The sequence below is a fragment of the Hippocampus guttulatus genome, chromosome 7 (genome assembly GCF_054856545.1).
Source record: "Hippocampus guttulatus isolate MCC_2025c chromosome 7, RoL_Hgut_1.0, whole genome shotgun sequence".
NCBI classification, from domain to species: domain Eukaryota; kingdom Metazoa; phylum Chordata; class Actinopteri; order Syngnathiformes; family Syngnathidae; genus Hippocampus; species Hippocampus guttulatus.
In genome coordinates, this window is record NC_141267.1 from 22608019 (window position 1) to 22626147 (window position 18129).

The window sequence follows — 18129 nt, forward strand, 5'->3', positions numbered from 1 at the left end:
CGTATTCCAACGCTCACCCAAGAAACCCGTATCCTTTGTTCAAATGTGAATTGGTGGCGCCCTCTTGTGGCTGTTATGAAACAGATTCGCTTTCGCTTCCAACTGAGCTCGCTTCGCTGTTTTCAACTTCCTGCTTGTACGACACCAGAAAGAGTCGCTAATATATGTTTTTAAGTTTTAATGCTTCTTTACTTGTTTTGCCTCCATAATGTTTGCAGCTAACATCAGCTGACATAAGTGTAATCATATTGTGTGTGTGTGTGGTGGGGGGCGTTGTTACTACTGTACCAACTTTGTATTACTTTACTGCTAATACCTCTCGTGGGTCTGAAGGGCTAAGCGCTTCCAAAATGAAGTGAGGTGAACAGATTGCTTTATCAACTCCTTTCCTCTAGATGGCGGTAAACGCACACGGTTGCAAATGACGAGTAAATAACATTGGGAAAAGAAAGAAACGGACCTTGCAAGAATCGCTGTTTATGTTTTTGCGCTCCCTTTTTCTTTTGCCGTCCAGTTATTAGCTGCAGTGCCACCAGTAGACATGTACCGCTTCATTGCAAGGTAACAACTGTCATCTCATCAACAACCCTCAAGGTGTCGTTTGAGCACACAATGAGAACCCATATAATATGACCTTTGGCATACATTTCTCTCGCGCTCGAGGTTGTAATAAGACAACGACTACGCTTATTATGAAGCTTATGCATATTTGGTTTACGAGTTCCAAAATTGATCAAACTTTTGTTTGCATTGTGTAAACACGAACATGCGAATTAGGAATTTCTCCATTGCGAGACTAATAAAGGTTTTCTTATCTTATATAACGCCTGGTTGTGCTAATGCAAACATACCGTTGTGCTGATAAGTTTATAGTACATAATACACGTTTACATGTATGCGTTTACATGAATAGAAATACTACACACTCTTCCGAAAACGTCTAAATAAAAACGAAAATGCCCTTAAATAAATAAATAGAGACTCCATAAAGACTCACCACCATTCTACATGAGAGAGGAGGCGCTGTATAGGTGAAGATCAAAAATAATATCGTCTCAAGCACCACATTCTGCAGTCCAATAGTTCAACGTAGGATTTTGTTGTTGTTTTTTTCAACTCCAGTTGTTCCAGGTTTGACAAACTGAAATGTGTTTTGTGGTGCAGGAAGGCAGTGCAGCATCCTCGGCGTTTGGTCCGACAAATGAGCACTGCGGCCCGAGAGAGGAGAGCTCGGCGTAGCGCCTTGCCAGTGTTAGAGTTGCCCCTCCTGGACATCCACAAGCACGTTTATGAAGCTAACCTTCGAAACAGCAACGACTGCCGCAGCAAGTGAGGGACTTCTGTTGGATTTCAGTTAAGTTGACGTCAAGCTCCACTTCATCGTATTCTTGAAATGATTTCCAGGTACATGGAGCTGAACGAGAAGGTGACGAAAGGAGGGGGTGACAGTGCCATTGCGAGACACACTCAGAGGAACGGCAAGTTGTTGGTTAAGGATCGATTGCGCCTACTATTGGACGATGAGGACGTCCTTGAGCTGTCGCGCTTTGCGGGTCTGGGTCTGCCGTACGGAGATATTCCCTCAGCCGGCTGCCTGACGGGTCAGAAAGCACTAAGTAGAGGAGTAGTTTTGGTACTAACACCAACATCTGGCCACTCACTAACAGTTTTTCACTATGCTGCCCCGACTTTGTGTATGTTTGAATGTACATGCGTGCAGGTGTTGGAAGGATCAACGGCCTGTGGTGTGCGTTCATCGCCAACGACGCCACGGTGAAGGGTGGAACGGCTTATCCAATCACAGTCAAGAAGCAACTGCGAGCACAAGAGGTGGCAATTCAGAATCGCCTGCCCTGCGTCTACCTGGTTGACTCCGGAGGAGCTTTCCTGCCACTGCAGGTAACTTATTCACGCGCTTTCCTTTTGCCGAGTTTCGAACTCACACTCCTGGTAAACATCCACAGTCCGAGATCTTTCCTGATAAGAACCAGGGAGGGAGGACGTTTTATAATGAAGCCATCATGTCTGCTATGAAGATTCCGCAGGTAAGCTCATCGCAGCTTTATTGGACGTCAACATAATAAAAGGATGTGAGCAAAAAAAATCGAATGTATTGGGATCTTTTTTTTTTTAAAGAAATGTCATCAGTGTCACAATTAGACCGGTGGTCCCCAACCTTTGTTGTGTCACGGACCAGTAGTCCCCATGATCAAGGTGTCGGTGGTGTGCGGTTCGTGCACAGCGGGCGGAGCTTACATCCCCACCATGGCGGAGGAGACAGTGATGGTGCACCGGATCGGGACCATGTTCCTGGGAGGACCGCCGCTGGTCAAGGCGGCCACTGGGGAGGAAGTCACGCCCGAGGAGCTCGGGGGAGCCAGGCTTCATGCTGAGTACGCTCACAAAATGCTCACCAGCCAGCGGAACAAACGCTTACTTTTTGATGCGGTATTTTCTCAAGACATGCGTGCCAATCGCGGAGGTCTGATTGATCTGCTTTCAGGGTGAGTGGCTGCGTGGATCATTTTGCCTGGGACGAGAAGGAGGCCTTGGAGTACACCCGAAACATCATATCCACCCTCAACTTCACGCTGCCTGCGCACGAGGAGGAGGAAGAGGAGGAGACGACGCGCAAGAGGAAAGAAGACGAGAAGCCACTTTACAGTTCGGAGGAGCTACTTGGCCTTGCCCCTAAAAGTTACAACTACAGTCTGGACGTTAAAATGGTACGTCAAGCACAACAGTCTTGAGCAACCGCTTGAGGATTTCCCAGGCAAAAATGAATTCACGTCTCACAAAGGGGTCCCCAACCTTTTTTGCGTCACAGTCTGCACTTGTCTCAACCGTACACGCCGTTCGTGGGACGGCAACATTTTTTTTTCTCCATTGCTTTTTATCTGCCATTTTTAAAGCACCGCGACTGACAACCATGATAATTATCGAGTCATTCAACACGCTCATTCATTTCAAACTGTGTTATTCTACTGCTGTACAAGAAGTGTAGAATAAAATAAAATAACACAGTAAACTACTAAGAAATGGACAAATCAGGAATAATAAATATATTTTATAATGAATAATACTTCATCCGGCGTTAGCATCGTTGCTACTTACAAATGTGACGGATCAAAAGACGACACGATTGATTGCCGCTTTCATCCAGTGACTGGTGGCTAATTATTAGCGATGAAACGGCTCATGTTTACGTCAGCAGGATGTGCAAACTCTGCTCGCCTTTTCGCGACTTGTTCAAATGATTCAATAGTTTTCTTGTCTTGCCTTGTTTTTGACAACATAGCACGCGCAACCGCTTCCTCCTCCACGTCGCGCCGGGAGGAAACGTCTCTTGTCGAACTAGCTTCGTCCTCGGAAGTCACGGCTGCTCGTCAGCTGCGCGTTTTGCCGTACCTTTCATCAATTTGTTACTGTTAGATCTTCTTTCCCCTTATTGGCGGATTCTCTTGATTTCAACTTGCAAACCAACGTTACAAGCGGGACTCCGAATTGGCAGGAGTCGCGCTCATTTCCACCACGTCTGATGGAGTCAATTTGCTCGCAGCTCGCAGCTGCGGGTTTATAGTTTCAGCCACGCTGATGGACGGCATTGTTTCTCCAGGTTATAAGTCGACTAACGGACGGCAGCCGCTTCCAGGAGTTTAAGGCTCTCTTTGGAACCACGCTCGTCACCGGCTTTGCAAAGATTCACGGGTATTCAAATGAAACACGCACACACACACAGAAGTTTGGACTCATTAAGCCTCTCTTTGGAACCACGCTCGTCACCGGCTTTGCAAAGATTCACGGGTATTCAAATGAAACACGCACACACACACAGAAGTTTGGACTCATTAAGCCTTTTTTGTTTGTTTTTTTAAATTCAGTTAGTTGTATGGATTGATTTTTGTCTATATTTCACCAGTACAGAGGCTGTATGCGTTGTGTATCATCTGTTAAGTTATTTTCTGTGTTTCTGACCTCAGTCACTTGGTAGGAATCGTGGCCAACAATGGAGAGCTGTCATATCAAGCGGCTTTGAAAGGCAGCCATTTTGTTCAACTGTGCGACCAAAGAGACACCCCGCTCCTCTTCCTCCAGAACACTGCGCCATCAGCCGCTCTCACTCTGTCGGTGGCGCAGGTACGCTCAGCGCTACTACAAAGGTTTCGCGCTAATGGAAAAAAAAAGTTGGCCTCCGCCATCATTTGGCTTACCCATGGAATGAAACTGTGTCACGTTGCGGTCGGGTCCTGACAAAATGATCAAAATGGCAGTCCGACGAAACAAACGGTCGCGTCGTTTCCGTCTGTTTGTTTTTAGGCAGAGATGAACAGCAACCGACTAAAGGCTCAGGCTTCAATGATGGCAGCTGTGGCGTGCGCCTCCGTGCCCAAAATCACCGTGGTGGTAGGCGGTTCCCACGGTGCCGACAGCTACGCCATGGTAAGACACCCCCCCCCCGTCCATGGTGGTCTTGTATCATTTTGTGGTTGTATTTTTAGATGACTACATTTTCAAATGCTTTCTTCGGTTGTGACCGATTCACGTGAACCATGAAGCCTTTTTTTTTTTCTCCCCTGGTTGTCTCCAGTGTGGGCGGTCTTTTGACCCAAACTTCCTGTTCCTCTGGCCCAACGCCAGAGTGTCCATGACGGCCGCAGGTCACGCGGGCCTTCTGCTACACCCCGACGACGAGCAGCAGCAGGAAGAGCCGGTGGACAGAAACGAGACGGAGCGCAATCTGAACAGGACATTGGAGGAGGAGAGCTCGGCTTTTTTCTCCTCTGGACGGCTTTGGGACGACGGAGTCATTCTTCCTCAGGACACTCGACGAGTAAAGTCTCGTGTGCATTTTTGCTATCCGGCGGCACGTGTTCGCCTGGATTTATTAATTGATGCGAATGTGTGTGCATCCGCAGGTTCTTCGAGACTGCCTGGACATCGTTAAACAGCAGCATCATCAACTGTCAACAGAGAAACTGCGATCAGCACTTCTGCGGCTTTAGAAACGTCCGCGTCGCACTTGTCTACGTCGGACAGCCTGCCCATCAATCGCTTTTTGCTAATATGTAAATAATTTGAAATTGAACGACTTATTTAACGTGATCCTTTCTTGTGAACGAGTGCCTCAACGCAGCAAGTGTTACGGCAGATGATATCATTGGCTGTTTGTGCAGCGGGATGATTGCTGCGACAGCTTTGGTCTGCGCAGATGCCCGTCGGACAGAAATCCAACCAAACACAAAAATGGACTTCTCCTTTGTGCAAGTCGGATGTTTCCGGCCTCCAGTGGTGACATTAAATAGTCTCTGCGACTTCTCCGGTTGCAGCCGTCCACCCGTGGGAGCCGAAGCCGCGCTTCCTGCGCAGAAGTCAAACCAGTTGGGCACCTGCACCATGAATCTGACGCTGTCATTTTTACAGGTGTCAAATTTTGGAGTGAGTTTATATTGTAATTAAAATGCACTGTAACACATAAATGGAGTGCCCTTTTTTGAGTTAACAGTTGAAACTACTTTCAATCCTGTTGGAATTGCATTTAAGTGGAGGCTATTTTGATTTTAGGACAGTAAAGAAAACGGCAATTTTACTTCAGTGTGACCATAATGTGTTGATAAATGCAGATTTGGTCATATAAATGTAAAGATTTGACTTTTTTTCATACTGATATGTTTCAGGGAAAATCACTTGGCACAGAGGCACCGCATGTTTCAAATGTGCATTTAAAAAACGAATAAATAAATCAGATGTTTTGCACATTCAAAAACACCAGAGATAGCCATCCTATAAAAGCCTCATATTTTTATGACAACAAATTTTAAAAAATGTGTAATATACCACAAAAAAGTCAAAACATTTTTGTTTGTTAATATTGCGAAGGTGTTGAAAAACTTAGAGTATAGTGTGGTTGAAAGTTGCCTACCCTTTGAGCATTAACAATACATGCTGCTTCATTCCTGTAATTCTTGCTCTTCAGTCAAGTACATCAACAGAGGACGCAGCTCGTCAAGATCCTTGTAGTGTACTTGGTGAAGAAAGACCACCGTTCTTTTGTCGCGACTCCGCAACGCACGTTGACTATTCGGGCTTGTATGTGAGGATCACGGCTTGTAGAAGCCATGGAAAGTCACCGGAAAGATGCTGTCGACCTCTGCCCTGGCCACCTCGGTCAGTTTGGCGGCATCCAGCACCAACAAGAAGCCGGGCTTCTCTGCTCCTGGCTTGACAACAATACTCAGCAGCACACCTACACAGGACACACACAATGAGCTGAGTAGCCTACATTTTTAGATTGTCGAGTATGATAGACACATTACCTGTCATCGTATTTAGTCAATGAAGTTACATTCAGGAGAAAGCTTTAGGATCTTGGTTTTAATATGGACAGAATTGTCAATTGCAAATTTAAAGCAAGAATGACTAAAAAGTTAGTTGCAGTTTATGGTTAAGTGATACTACTTTTATTTTTTAAAATTTAACCCCCCCCCCCCCCCAAAAAAAAAAAACAAGTTACAGAATTATGAGATAGTGACATTCATGTTTTGCAACTTGACCTTCGGAGTAGATGTGTAGCGATGTGTGTGCTTTGCGATTGTAATCATACCGTCATCCTCCGTTGTAGCGCCCGGTGTTGGTACGAATAGCGGCTCTGACGGATAACACTCATCCTCCTTCCACACCAACGTCTCTTTGGTCTGGACGTTTAACTTGACAATCTAGAGTCAGTTCTCAAATCAATCATTGTCCCAAACCGACGGGCCCTCGGATCAGTTGAGACATCTATAGTGTGCAAAGTGAGCGTTCCCACCTTGTCAGGGATGAAATGGTTGAGTCCAAGACCATACGCGAAGGAATACTTCTTGCCACGGCATTGAGAGTAGTTGATCTGCGGAAACTCAAAGGCTGGGAGACAATGCTGCAAGTTGAATGTGGAGAGCTATACTTGCGGACCTTGAATACCGTAGCATTTCGCTCGCAAAGCACCGGATGTCAAAACAAAACAAAACCAAAAAAAAAAAGTGGCACCTTGTCTTGGTTTGGAAAAGAGGACTTCAGGTTCCAACCAGACGGTTCCGTCACTACGAAGAGCAGCGGTTGCTGTCGTGTACGGCAGAGAAATCAGGTTCTTTCCTGGCTCCTCCTAAAAGCCCCCACAGAGCGAACGTGACGGCAACAGAAAAAAAGAAAAACATGACGGCAACACAACGATCCAAGAGCGGTCGGCGCGACGGTCCTTTTAACAGAAAAGAGCGAATGACATGATGACCAACAGGTGCGAAGCCCTCCACTGCCATCTGTTGGCCACAAACGGAACAGAACCATTACTAAGTACAATAAGATTAGCCACTTTTGACTAAATACAATGTACTCGCAAGAAAAAAAAAAAGCAGGAAACGCGCTTTGAGTCAACAACTGCACAGAGGTGCCTTGAGATACAATTTCATTTGTTCCGTGACCACGGTCATATTTTGTATCTGAAACCATCTTTCCCTTTTTGAAATGAATTGAAATGTCCTCAATCCGCCCTCCAACCTCCCAAAAAAAAAAAAAAACCCAACAACTTGGGTCCTCCGTCATCCGCTTCACAGCAGCAACAGTTAAGTTGAATGAAAACGGGCCGGGATGTGTGTACTCACGGTGTGCAGATCCAGCGGCAGCACGTATCTTCTGACCTCGGGCTGAGGCGCTCTCGCGGCTGCTTTCTTAACCTCATCCCACTCTCCCCTCAGGTTGGCCAGATACAGGTAGTTATACACAAAGTCATGTCTGCGCACGGACACAACGGTTAAAAGCATTGTGTGTGTGTCATCACGCACACACACACACACACACACAGTCGACCTTACCCTTTCCACACACAGAGGTCAACAACAATAAATCCCTGGTCTTCATAAGCATTGATGTGATGGAAAATGTTGAAAGCTGAAGTTCGGAACTTGTGACTGCTCAGATATGCCGCTGGGTCCCTCGTGGCCAGGTGAAACCACGTCTACAGAAAAACATGCCCATGTACAAAGAGTCAACCGGAGTGAGTACAAATTGAAAGACAAATCGAAGACCAACGTCTTGGCTACGGAAGCAAATGTTTAATTGTAGGATTTAAACTTAAAATCTTCACATGCCCTGGCAAACATGCACGCCACGCCCACCTACCCCCATGCTCTCATTGGATTCAAAGCAGTCCATGTATGTGGCTCCTCTGACACTCCAAGCCGACAGAAACTTGAGCAGGTTGATTTTCACTGGCTGCTCCACAAACACGAAATAGTCGGCGGTCAAACCAAAACTGCGCAAGCGGAGAGAAGAACGGGGGGCGCAGATGGACATTTTAGATTCTGACGTCTCACATCGGTTTTGAACTCAATGCCGCCATGTTTTGGAAAAAACGTCTTCCTCCTCGGTACCTGTGAATGTAGGAGGGTTTTAACCTCTCACTGCTTGGGAGTTGAACGATGACCTGCGATTTCTCAAGGGGGTCCGACTTGTCTTTAAACACAGGGCGGAAACGGTAAATGACCAAAAAAATAAAAAGATTTTACTTCTGGTAACAAACTGAACCAAACTCACCTTTCTGAGCAGGTGGGATCCTGACAATGTTATAAGCGAGACTCATGTTCTTGCCAAAGCAGTTGCCAATGTTGTAGACTGTACCATCTGCGTCAAAGTGGGGGTGAGCTGTTACCCCATTAACCGACAGGTACTTACACAGGTCCACCTAATTTACGTCCATTGACACAAAAAAAAGAGCACACTCATATGCAGCAGCTATATATGATACGCTATTCGTGTAGGATAAATCCTCCAGAAAGCTCAAAAATGATCAAACGTTTAGTTTGGTAGATTTAGGTGTTCTAGTCGGATGACGCAAATCAATGTCATGGTAAAAGATCACGCTCGAGATTCTCTTAATAAGTAAACTCCTCATTGTAAATAAAGTTTGAGAATTATATTTAAAAATACAACATCATATTTACCCAACTAACACGTCCATTTCACGTTTTGTGGATATTGATAATAAGTGTTGTTTTTGTACAGCTGAAATTGAAAGTGTGACTTTTTTTTTGACTGCCCCATTAGTGCTACATTTTGGAAAGATTTGGGAAACTATATATCGCGGAAAACAAATGACATAATTACATGTAATGGAAAACAAATTCTTGCTGTGTTCGAATCTAAAGAAAAAACGTGTACCGTTGCTGCTGATGTACACGTTTTGTGAGGAAAATGTCCCGTCCATAAAACGAACATTTTTGAATCCCACCCCTTGATTTAAATAATTTTTGCTTGAGGTAGATAATTATATTCAGTGCCTTGATCTAATAACAAATAAAATAATAATAATTAAATTACTTGATAATTGACGGATATCCATGTTTTGAAAGATGTATTTTTATTTATTTTCTTTAGTGCAGCTTGGCGAAGCTCGGTTGACTCTCACCTTCTTTAAAGTGTCCAGTGACTCGGGATCGACCTTGGTGATGTAATTGGTCTCCGTGACGGCGTAGAATTCCTCCCCAACTGGATAGACGTTCACGACGCAGTTGTCAGTCACCTCAATGCCCCGGAAGTAGGAGAAAAATCTACACACGCATACGACTCAGTGAAGATTTGATCATGTTGGATTGGATGTCTTCCTTTGTGTGCAAAGTGACTGGTCAGGTTCAAACACAAATTTTGAATCCATCAATGCCCGAACAACAGTCAATTTCACCTGGAGAAGATATTTTTGCAGGGGTCAGGGTACACCGCTGTGCCAAACTCCGTGATGACCACTCTATTCTCGGTCATGGCACGGACGTAGGCGTCTGTTTTCAAAAACCTGAACAAGAAGAAGAGGCGCTGTCATTTGCAGGGCAGGATCCAACTTTCCTGGTCTGGAACGGTTCAGTTCTTACTTTCTGCAATAGGTCACCCGACCGTTTTTCAGGTCAAACTTGTGCATGAGAGCCTGTCCGTCAAACAGATGGCGGAAGGGTTGGTCCCCGACTTCGAAAAGACCTGGTCCCATCCTGAGAAGACTGCCGCCCAGCCATGTTGGCAAAACGCCTTCACGGACACAAATTGGACAAAGTTACATTTGACCAAATCAGCAAGTGATTCCTCTAGGAGACAGCAGTACAGGTTGAAGGAATGGTTTCTCCCCTACCGGTAACCTTGGCTGGAATTGCTTCATTCAGCTCCTCCACCGTCTCAAAGATCTTCCTGTAACCAGCAGCGGGATGCTCCACACTGGACAAGAATTGCAGTCGAGAATGAATTCAGGATCATTGGTTCATAAACTGACACGCTCAAAGAAGAATGTCAGAAAAGTTCCAGGACAATCATTCGGTCAGTGAGCGATAATAGGTGAGGCAATGCTCACAACTCCCTGAGCATCTGACAGTTCCCGTCCTCACCGCCCGTGCCGGAGCAACTTCTTGACTAGCCCAAACGAGATCCCTGTGGTTTTATCAAAGAGGTCCGTTTCGAAGACGTGAGCGACGCCAAGATGGCCGTTGCAGCGGATCTCAAAGACAATCCGGAAGAACTCTCTCAGCGGTGTATGATGAAGGCTGCGAAAGCGTGTTCGGTTTCCACTTCCATGGGGGAAACTTGTGGTTTGGAGGTCGGATTTAAATTGTCATTTTTTGCTCAGAACACAAGATTTGATGACTGGCTTTGTATCACAGTCAAATTGAGGCCAACTGACAATGAATCCATTTGTTGGACAATTCTGCCATTTGTTTGGGAAATTTGCCTCAGTTCAAGCAATGCAAATGTCTTTATACGACCACAAAGTATCAGGAAGTCCAAAGTGCTCATGGAAAACTTTGCATTCCTCAAGTAACTAACTTGACTCATGAAACCCAGTCAACTCAGGAACACAAACGGATAGCTTATTTCAGCCACTGTATTTGACTATTTTTTTTGGTTTTGTTTTAGCTCATGCACTCCTAAAAAACCCCATGAAAGAATAGAAAAGCTTTACTTACTAGCTGGCCATACTGCCGTACGCTTTTGAAAAATCCTTCTCGCTTTCCCAAGCACTCCAGGCTGCATTGAAACCGCACACTAATTTCGTGTTATGAGTGAGAGAATTCTCCTCCTCTTCTCTGCATCTCCTTACCATCCCCCCACGCCCCCCCCCCCCCCACTTCTACCTTTCCTCCACGCGGCGTGAAGCCGGGCCGAACAAGTCAGCTTTGTCCTGCGGCTGTCTGGCTCATGGCCTCGAGTCAAACGTTCACCGAGCCTTCGAAACAAGGCCTTTGTTTACCTGCGGGGCCACGTCCACTGCAAGGACCCGAGCCTTGATTTTGGCCGTTTGATGCTTATTTGTGCATGTGAAAGAATGTGTCGTAATGAGTTCCAGACGGCAACATAGGAAGAACATTTAACTGCTTGGTTCCCGAGGCAGCAATACGGAGAGAATGAGAACGAATCATCCGTTGCAGAGGAGCCAAGGATGAAGTCTGGAAACATTTCACCCAAATGGACCACGTGGGTTATCGTTCTCGCCAACGTCCATCGGTATTTGAGATGGCATGAGGCAAAATGAGCTTTGTTCAACCGCCTTTGTTGTCCGCACGTCCACCGCTGATGAACACCATCTGGGGGTGAAAAACGACGACAAAAATAACGGGCAATGATTCACTAGTTTCAAGCGACTCGATAGTTCTGCTTCAGTGACCTATCGTTGGGTTGTGGCTGTCTACCAATCACATAGCGCCCAACATTGAGCAGTTTTGTCCATTTTTGTAACAAATAAGACCACACAAATAACAGCTGCATGCGTTTATTTCCCTGAAATGTGCATAGTTGGAGAGGAACAAGGATAACAAGAACTGCATCTAGGACATACAATAACATCCACCGAGGTTAAATCATGCTTCATGTAGGCTGGGACCAATAAATGCCATATGTGAGGAAATTTGAACTCGATCTTGGAAAGTTAAGGTCACGCTTTGTGCATTAACCTGATCGGCAAAAGAAAGCGGGTGCCGAATAAAACCCTAAAGCCCGCCCCAATTTAACATTTTTGACGGCTTGAACTTTTTCAACTGCAACGATAGACATACAAGCAGAGTGACAAAATATAAAGCTTAAATCCTTTCCCAGCTCTGAAGTTGGAAAAAAAAAATCCAAAAAAGACTAAATTAAGAATACAGGAACTTAACATTTTTAGTCTGTCAGTCTTATAAACTGTTTAGTAACATAAAAACATTGGCTTTAAAAAAAAAAAAAAAGAGATCCAAGCCAAGATATCTAGCATTAGTATCATTAACATAAATTAAAATCTAGAATCTAATTCCCAAACGTACACGTCCACATGCATGCAGAAAATACTTCACATGTAGACAGTTGAGCTTCAATGGCGCAGCTGTGCAAAAACAACAACAGCGCACACGCTAGCTGTCAACCTGCCTTCATATCTCCCAAATGGGCGATTCACCAAAAAAAAAACAAAAAAACAACACAAAATAGTCATAATAGTTCCCATGTAACATCCTGTCGTGCGGGTACCAGCGTGAGTGCAGTTCCAGTGCAGCGAACGTTCCAAACCAGTTTAGCTCCTGATACTGAACGCTTTGGTCTTCCTGATGAGCAGCGGCGCTTTCATCTTTGGCTTGTTGTCGGTCTTGCCGGCTTTTTCTGTGGAGGGGTAGCGTTGACTGTAGATGTCGGGGTACTGCTTCTGAAACTGAACAACGTCACCGTATAGATGGGCTGAGGCGTCACGACCAAATGGATTGATTTTTCACTCCGAGACAAAATGCAGTTCTCTCGCTGCAGCAAAAGTGATTCGCAAGAATTAATCATGAACTCTTGAACACCAAAATGTTACAAGGAATAAGTTAAGTCAAGTCAAGTACAACATTATTGTCAAATTGTCACAGATGAAATTTCTTCCCTCTCAACCAGACAACAAGAGGAGCCGCCGCGGGTGCCCGCGCCGCCATCAAAATTATACCCAAAGGAACAGAACAAATATTTTTACCTGCTTCAACCTTTTGCATCTGTCCTTCTCCGTCATATTTTGGTCCGACACCAACATCTCCAGTAAGTCCTCCATGGCCTTCTGGGAATAGGACAGCTTCTGGTGCTCAAATTCGGCACCGCTAATCTGACGGCAGAAAGTGTACAGCGGCAGCGGAGCGCACGCTGGCTCGCTGCCGTCAACGTTAGCCACGTCTTCGACCGGTACCTGTGGGGGAGAAAAGTGGGCGGATTTCAACAAGCAGTATTGTACCACACAATGATTGATGACATCAGCATTTTGTCACCATAAAAGGAGTTCTTAACATCACTCCATGGAACACAAAAGCAAAGTAGTCATATTTATATTTTGTGCTTTTTTTTTTTTTTAAAGATCTCTACCTGTGCTGTGCGCAAACTCTGGACATGATCGTTAATAGCACCGAGCAGATACTCCGGGACGGACAGAATGCTTTGCTGGTGATCCATTAAAAAGGAAACCAATCTGGTGGCTAAAAGCTCATCCAAGTCGCACTCGTCAGCGCTGCCGAGGACGCAGGATGAAAACGTGTGGACCATCTGAAAAAGCAATGAGAAAACACAATCAGGATCGTATTTTGAGAAGGTGCATATGGAAGGTATGCACAGCGATTCACTTTGTTCACATTTTATGCCACTGGCTTATACCACCCCCCCCCCCCACCCCCCACCCAAAATTCAGCAGCGGTGTCCGTTTTTTTCTCTCACCAGTGTTCGGGTGCCAATGGCGGGGTGGAGCGGAGGCATATCCACATTCTGGCTGATGCGGGACATCATCCTCATGAGGAGCTGCAACTTCCTGCGTGAGGCGGGAGGAAGGAGGAGCGTGCACAACTGCAGGGCCTCAATGGCCACACGCTCGCTCCGAGGCTGGAGAAGACCTAAGCGCATACGCAGCGAGAGACAAATCTGTCATTCCGTTTGCCTTGAAAATTGAATTTACGCAAGGAAAGGTCAAGGAAAAACATGCAAAACTTCAGCCTTTGATCTTGCGCGAGTTCTCCCGTGTTGCAGCCAGAAATGACGCAAACCAGATGAAAACACAAAGCCCCACCCCCCCATTCATCATGTAAAAACTTCAATGGGTGAGTTGATGGCTGACAGTCTGATCAACTACAACTACAGTCAGTGATGAATTGAGTAGGAGGCTATTAATACAGCACGTATTGAAGATGAGACGTTCTTGTTACCTGACATCTGCTTTGTGTCTTTTCATAATACGTTCAATGTTTTTCGAGCGAGATGCAGCAAGAAAAGAATGCGAGTTGCCCATGAGCTGCATGTTCCCCCAAATCGATTCTGTGCGTTGACCGGCGGGCGTCGTGTACAAAACACGTCGCAACAACTTTCAACGCCTCAACCGGGAGATGAGCAAGAGTTGCGTTCTTGCGCGATACTTGCAAACACGAGCTCTCATTAGACGTTAGACGGCGTTAGTTCGATTAGACGTCGGCAGACAAACAGACAGGGAGAGGTCTTACTGTGCTCAGATTTTGTTTCGGGGGGCTGCATTCTGGCAGTGGGCGCACAGACAGACGGTTTGAACAGTGAAGCGGGTCGAGGCAACTTCGACACATCCAGAGAGCTCAGACAGCGACGGACAACCGCGGGTGCCGACAGGGTCCAAAGACTGGATGCACCGGAAGCCAGCGGGTGGCCAGCGTGAGGCGAGCGCGCTTTCGATGCAGAGGATGAAGACGAACTGGAGTGAGACCGGGAGCGCGACGAGGGAGGGGCAGCGGAAGCACGGGAGTCATTCTGGTCCTCCGAGGCGTTGACGTTGGAGCAGCTGGCAGCTCGGCCTCGCCACTCGCTCTCCTTGAAGGATTCTTCACTGGTCTCGACGACTATGTCCAGACAGCTGCCCACGCTCTTCGCCCGCAAAGCGCGCACCCGCCGCGGGGCAATTCCAGATGGAGCCAGTGTCTTTGTTGACGCAGAGGTAGAATGCGAACGACTGCGAATTGTCCTACAGTTGCCATCTCGGCTCCCGTCGCTAGAGAAGCGGGATGCCAGGCTGTCATTGGATAAAAAAATCCGTTGCCTGCTCAAAGGGGCGGAGTCATCCAGGATCGTCTCCAATGAGGAGCTTCTGTGTCGGCGCCTCAAGGACGAGCCGGCCGTACCGAGGATCACGTCGCCGCCTCCTAACTGGCCGGCGTCCGCGGTGGCGGGGCCTCGCCTCGGCGCCGCTCGGCGGGATTGAATTTTTGCGCCGAGCACTTCCCTCATGGGAGACTCCATTTCATCGCACGTTCCTTGCCGAAGCAGTGACAGGAGGAGACATTCTGTGGAGCGAAATGACATCTTGGGCGGAGGAGGTGCAGAGGGAGGATTGGGCTTCTTGCGTTTGCCACCTTGGTGCGCAGCGGGCGCTGCGAGATAGCCGCAGTACACTGGACGGAGAGGTAGACAAGAGGGGTCGGGCGGCGCAGGCAGGGAGTCAGTGCAAGCAGACAGTAAAAGGGGAGGAGGGACAAGCTTCGGTTAGCTCAAACTTCCAGTGTACAGCGTACGGAACCAAAGACAACAGAGCGGGCACGTAGGGAAAAACACAGATGTGAATAACGGTGTTAGCTGTTCACAAACAGAAGAGAGAATCGAAACCTCTGTTGTTAGCCAAAAGGTACCAAACAAGGTATTGCACGCTCCATAATTCCACCTCCGTAAATACACATTTGTACTGTAATAATCATGCAATGAGTACCTACCCAGCACGTTGATGAATAGTTCATACAATTCGTAGGTGAGCAACGGCTGTGGAAGGCTGTAGAAGTAATCCGACACCGTTTTGAAAACGTCCCGCTCAAAGCCCGGGTAGGACGGCTCCGCGCTGTCATACTTGGGCCCTGGACGTGCCGTCGGTTGACATTTTAAAAGGACAGAGAAACAGAAGCGCGGTCTTTAATTTATGCACCCTAGCAACAATCGCAATGGAAATACCAAAATAAAAGAAGATCAATTACTGCTGCTGCTGCTACTCACAGTTGGCCAGGCTCTTCATAGCTGACAAAACCCAATGAGGAAGGTCATCTGGAGAGAAGATTGGATTGGCTACTCTCACAGTTCGCGTGATCTCAAATAACATTTTCCTATCGCATGATTTTGCCGATATAAAAACGAAAGCTACAAGTGCTCATGAAGTTCAGTTTCATTGTAGTGCAAAGACGCCAGTTATCAAATGAATCGGGTCAAGCGTCAACCTACTGGTCTTGTCATCGAGGGCGACCACGCCATGCTTGTTGACTTTCGTCATGTTATGGATGATGTGGTGAGGGTTTACGGAACGGGGGTCTAACACTTCATCAAGAGATGCAACACCCAGAATCTTCTGCAGGCTGAAACACAACAGAAAGCCACTAAGGGTCCTGTCTTCATTCATTCTGGATTCTCACGTGTGTTTTTATTTTATTTTATTATTTTTTTTTTTACTGGGTCAGTGTGGTATCTCTCCAGATATCGCGCTCGTCATCTTCAGTCAACTCTCGTCTCTGTACATGCGGCTCTTCTGGATCTTTCTCTTCTTCTGTTTGGTGATTTTCCTGAAAGGGACAGATAAGGTCGCTCTTTCAACTGGAGTTTAAATGTACCGATTTTTTTTTTTGTTTGGATAACTAAAAAGAAAGAATTTTAAAAAATTACAAGAGTAAGAGCTGATCATACAGTGTAAAAATAGCAGACCCCTGGCATTTGTATCCAGGTCGGCTTACCTCAGCCTCCTGTTCATTTTTCTTCAAGCTTTTAAACCTGAAAAAACCCTCTTTGTCTCTAAGTGAAGGCCTTTTCTTAATGCCTTTGGACACTGAGGGCACAGCTGGACACGGGATGGGCTTCAGCGGAGAAGTGGACGGAAACCTATAAAGTGTGTTATTGTCCTCGAGATCCTCTGTGCCCCAACGGCCCTTCACGTCTTCTATCACGTGGTTCTTCAGAAATTTCTTGAGCAGCTGGACCGTCTGCTGTCGGGTGACATCAGGACCAAAGTTGCTGTTGCTGCAGAGCATTTGGTGCAGCCAGTCCACAGCAGCGAGCGCCGTGAAGCAGGAGCTGTAATTCCTCAGGTTCTGCCGGTGCTTCTTCAGGGGCATACCAGCTCGGAAGAGATGAGTTATCTCATTCCACTAAGACCGGACAAGAAGATTTACTGGGTTACTTTCGTCCCAACGTTTATATACAACTCATCTCTTTACATGAAATCTCGACAGAAATTGCATTTCTTGTTGAGCTGCTGAGGGGGTTGCTTGAAATGAAGATAAAGGCTTATGAAAAGGACTGATAAATTACCAGGTAAGGCCAAGTTTTACAAGTTGAAACTATTCGTGTCAGATTCAAGATTTTAAATGATTAGATCGCGATAGTACATAAAATTTAATCGCGCTTTGGTTATCAACTCAAATGCAACAATGTGTTTGATTTCGTTGACTGAAGGTGTGTGTCTTAAAATACATTGGTGCAAGGGTCAAATAAGGAATTATTTTCTTAATTTGCGTTCAACAAACATGTACGTATGGTAAATCATTCGTGTCTGACGAAGCCACGCCACGTAAACAAATAACTTGAGAAGTTAAAATTGTTTGGTCTGGTTAGTTTATGGCTATCTGAAACTAATTGACAACAGTCATGTGAGTTCATATTTATAATTAAATACGACCTATAATGCATTTGCTGGAAAAACGGAGGTGGAAGTCTTTTTCGCCGTTTCCTTGCAAGAACTTATCGTGTACTTACCAGCTTTGTAGCTCGGTACGGCCCAGGGGTGATGATATGTGTACTCATGTTCATCCCAAAATGACGCGACCGATCATTTCAAATCGACGACAGATAATTCGTATCCATTACTAGGTAAGCAAGTGTGGGACGAGAGAGTAAATAGCAGCATTGGTGAGTCTCAACAATACAAAGTTGCTAAGCACTCCCTTGCAGCCGTCCGTTCAAAATTACGAGCCGTGAGTCTCTGCCACGTGATTGGACAGTTGGTAATCACGTGTTCGAATTGCGGCAATGTAGCTTTAAAATAACATGGACAAGTACTGTACTGTACTTGACTGTTTTCGAAAAGCCTATTTTCGGGATACCATCCGTGTTTTACTTTTAATTTTCTTTTTTATTGTTTGGACAAGACGAACATATCGTTCG

General features: G+C 46.0%; 3 protein-coding genes across 6 annotated transcripts; 1 reads left to right on the forward strand and 2 right to left on the reverse strand.

Moving 5' to 3' along the window:
• The first annotated feature begins 449 nt into the window (after nt 1-449).
• Nucleotides 450-5755, forward strand: LOC147203122 (methylcrotonoyl-CoA carboxylase beta chain, mitochondrial). 4 transcript variants are annotated; one of them, XR_015101422.1, is made up of 13 exons: nt 450-561; nt 1165-1329; nt 1405-1601; nt 1721-1899; nt 1965-2045; nt 2215-2393; nt 2504-2726; nt 3617-3804; nt 3981-4137; nt 4318-4440; nt 4589-4831; nt 4917-5320; nt 5695-5755. XR_015101422.1 is itself a non-coding variant. In XM_086116173.1 (12 exons), exons 1-12 carry the CDS (start codon nt 542-544, stop codon nt 5001-5003), a joined length of 1842 nt encoding a protein of 613 aa, XP_085972299.1. In that variant the 5' UTR covers nt 450-541; the 3' UTR covers nt 5004-5477. The 4 variants fall into 4 exon arrangements, 3 of the variants coding, with proteins under 3 accessions (XP_085972299.1, XP_085972301.1, XP_085972300.1); XM_086116173.1 differs by lacking the exon at nt 5695-5755 and having other exon boundaries at nt 4917-5477; XM_086116175.1 differs by lacking the exon at nt 5695-5755 and having other exon boundaries at nt 3617-3708; nt 4917-5477.
• Nucleotides 5756-5811: 56 nt separating this feature from the next.
• On the reverse strand, nt 5812-11074 carry LOC147203123 (retinal Mueller cells isomerohydrolase-like). The gene is made up of 14 exons (XM_086116176.1): nt 10971-11074; nt 10145-10227; nt 9894-10044; nt 9710-9817; nt 9437-9578; nt 8566-8713; nt 8403-8484; nt 8152-8284; nt 7845-7987; nt 7635-7764; nt 7024-7138; nt 6806-6900; nt 6602-6713; nt 5812-6244 (listed from the first exon to the last, which is right to left on the reverse strand). The coding sequence occupies exons 1-14, from the start codon at nt 10979-10981 to the stop codon at nt 6099-6101; spliced, it is 1599 nt and encodes a 532-aa protein (XP_085972302.1). The 5' UTR covers nt 10982-11074; the 3' UTR covers nt 5812-6098.
• A 683-nt stretch (nt 11075-11757) lies between these two features.
• depdc1 (DEP domain containing 1) lies at nt 11758-17910 on the reverse strand. The gene is made up of 11 exons (XM_086116640.1): nt 17722-17910; nt 16704-17114; nt 16426-16559; nt 16201-16331; nt 15979-16026; nt 15705-15842; nt 14475-15389; nt 13702-13874; nt 13357-13533; nt 12977-13183; nt 11758-12679 (listed from the first exon to the last, which is right to left on the reverse strand). The coding sequence occupies exons 1-11, from the start codon at nt 17773-17775 to the stop codon at nt 12545-12547; spliced, it is 2523 nt and encodes an 840-aa protein (XP_085972766.1). The 5' UTR covers nt 17776-17910; the 3' UTR covers nt 11758-12544.
• Nucleotides 17911-18129: the final 219 nt, after the last annotated feature.

What these genes read in the sequence shown, in the direction of transcription:
- LOC147203122 (XM_086116173.1), top strand. Translation starts at nt 542, where the DNA reads ATGTACCGCTTCATTGCAAG. An exon ending in ACAGTCTGGACGTTAAAATG is followed by an intron (nt 2,727 to 3,616) that starts GTACGTCAAGCA and finishes TTGTTTCTCCAG; the next exon opens with GTTATAAGTCGACTAACGGA. An exon ending in TCACTCTGTCGGTGGCGCAG is followed by an intron (nt 4,138 to 4,317) that starts GTACGCTCAGCG and finishes GTTTGTTTTTAG; the next exon opens with GCAGAGATGAACAGCAACCG.
- LOC147203123 (XM_086116176.1), bottom strand. An exon ending in CGGGTGACCTATTGCAGAAA is followed by an intron (nt 9,818 to 9,893) that starts GTAAGAACTGAA and finishes CTTCTTGTTCAG; the next exon opens with GTTTTTGAAAACAGACGCCT. An exon ending in TGCAAAAATATCTTCTCCAG is followed by an intron (nt 9,579 to 9,709) that starts GTGAAATTGACT and finishes ATGCGTGTGTAG; the next exon opens with ATTTTTCTCCTACTTCCGGG.
- depdc1 (XM_086116640.1), bottom strand. Translation starts at nt 17,775, where the DNA reads ATGAACATGAGTACACATATCATCACCCCTGGGCCGTACCGAGCTACA. An exon ending in CGTACCGAGCTACAAAGCTG is followed by an intron (nt 17,115 to 17,721) that starts GTAAGTACACGA and finishes GTCCGGTCTTAG; the next exon opens with TGGAATGAGATAACTCATCT. An exon ending in CCATTGGCACCCGAACACTG is followed by an intron (nt 13,534 to 13,701) that starts GTGAGAGAAAAA and finishes TTGCTTTTTCAG; the next exon opens with ATGGTCCACACGTTTTCATC.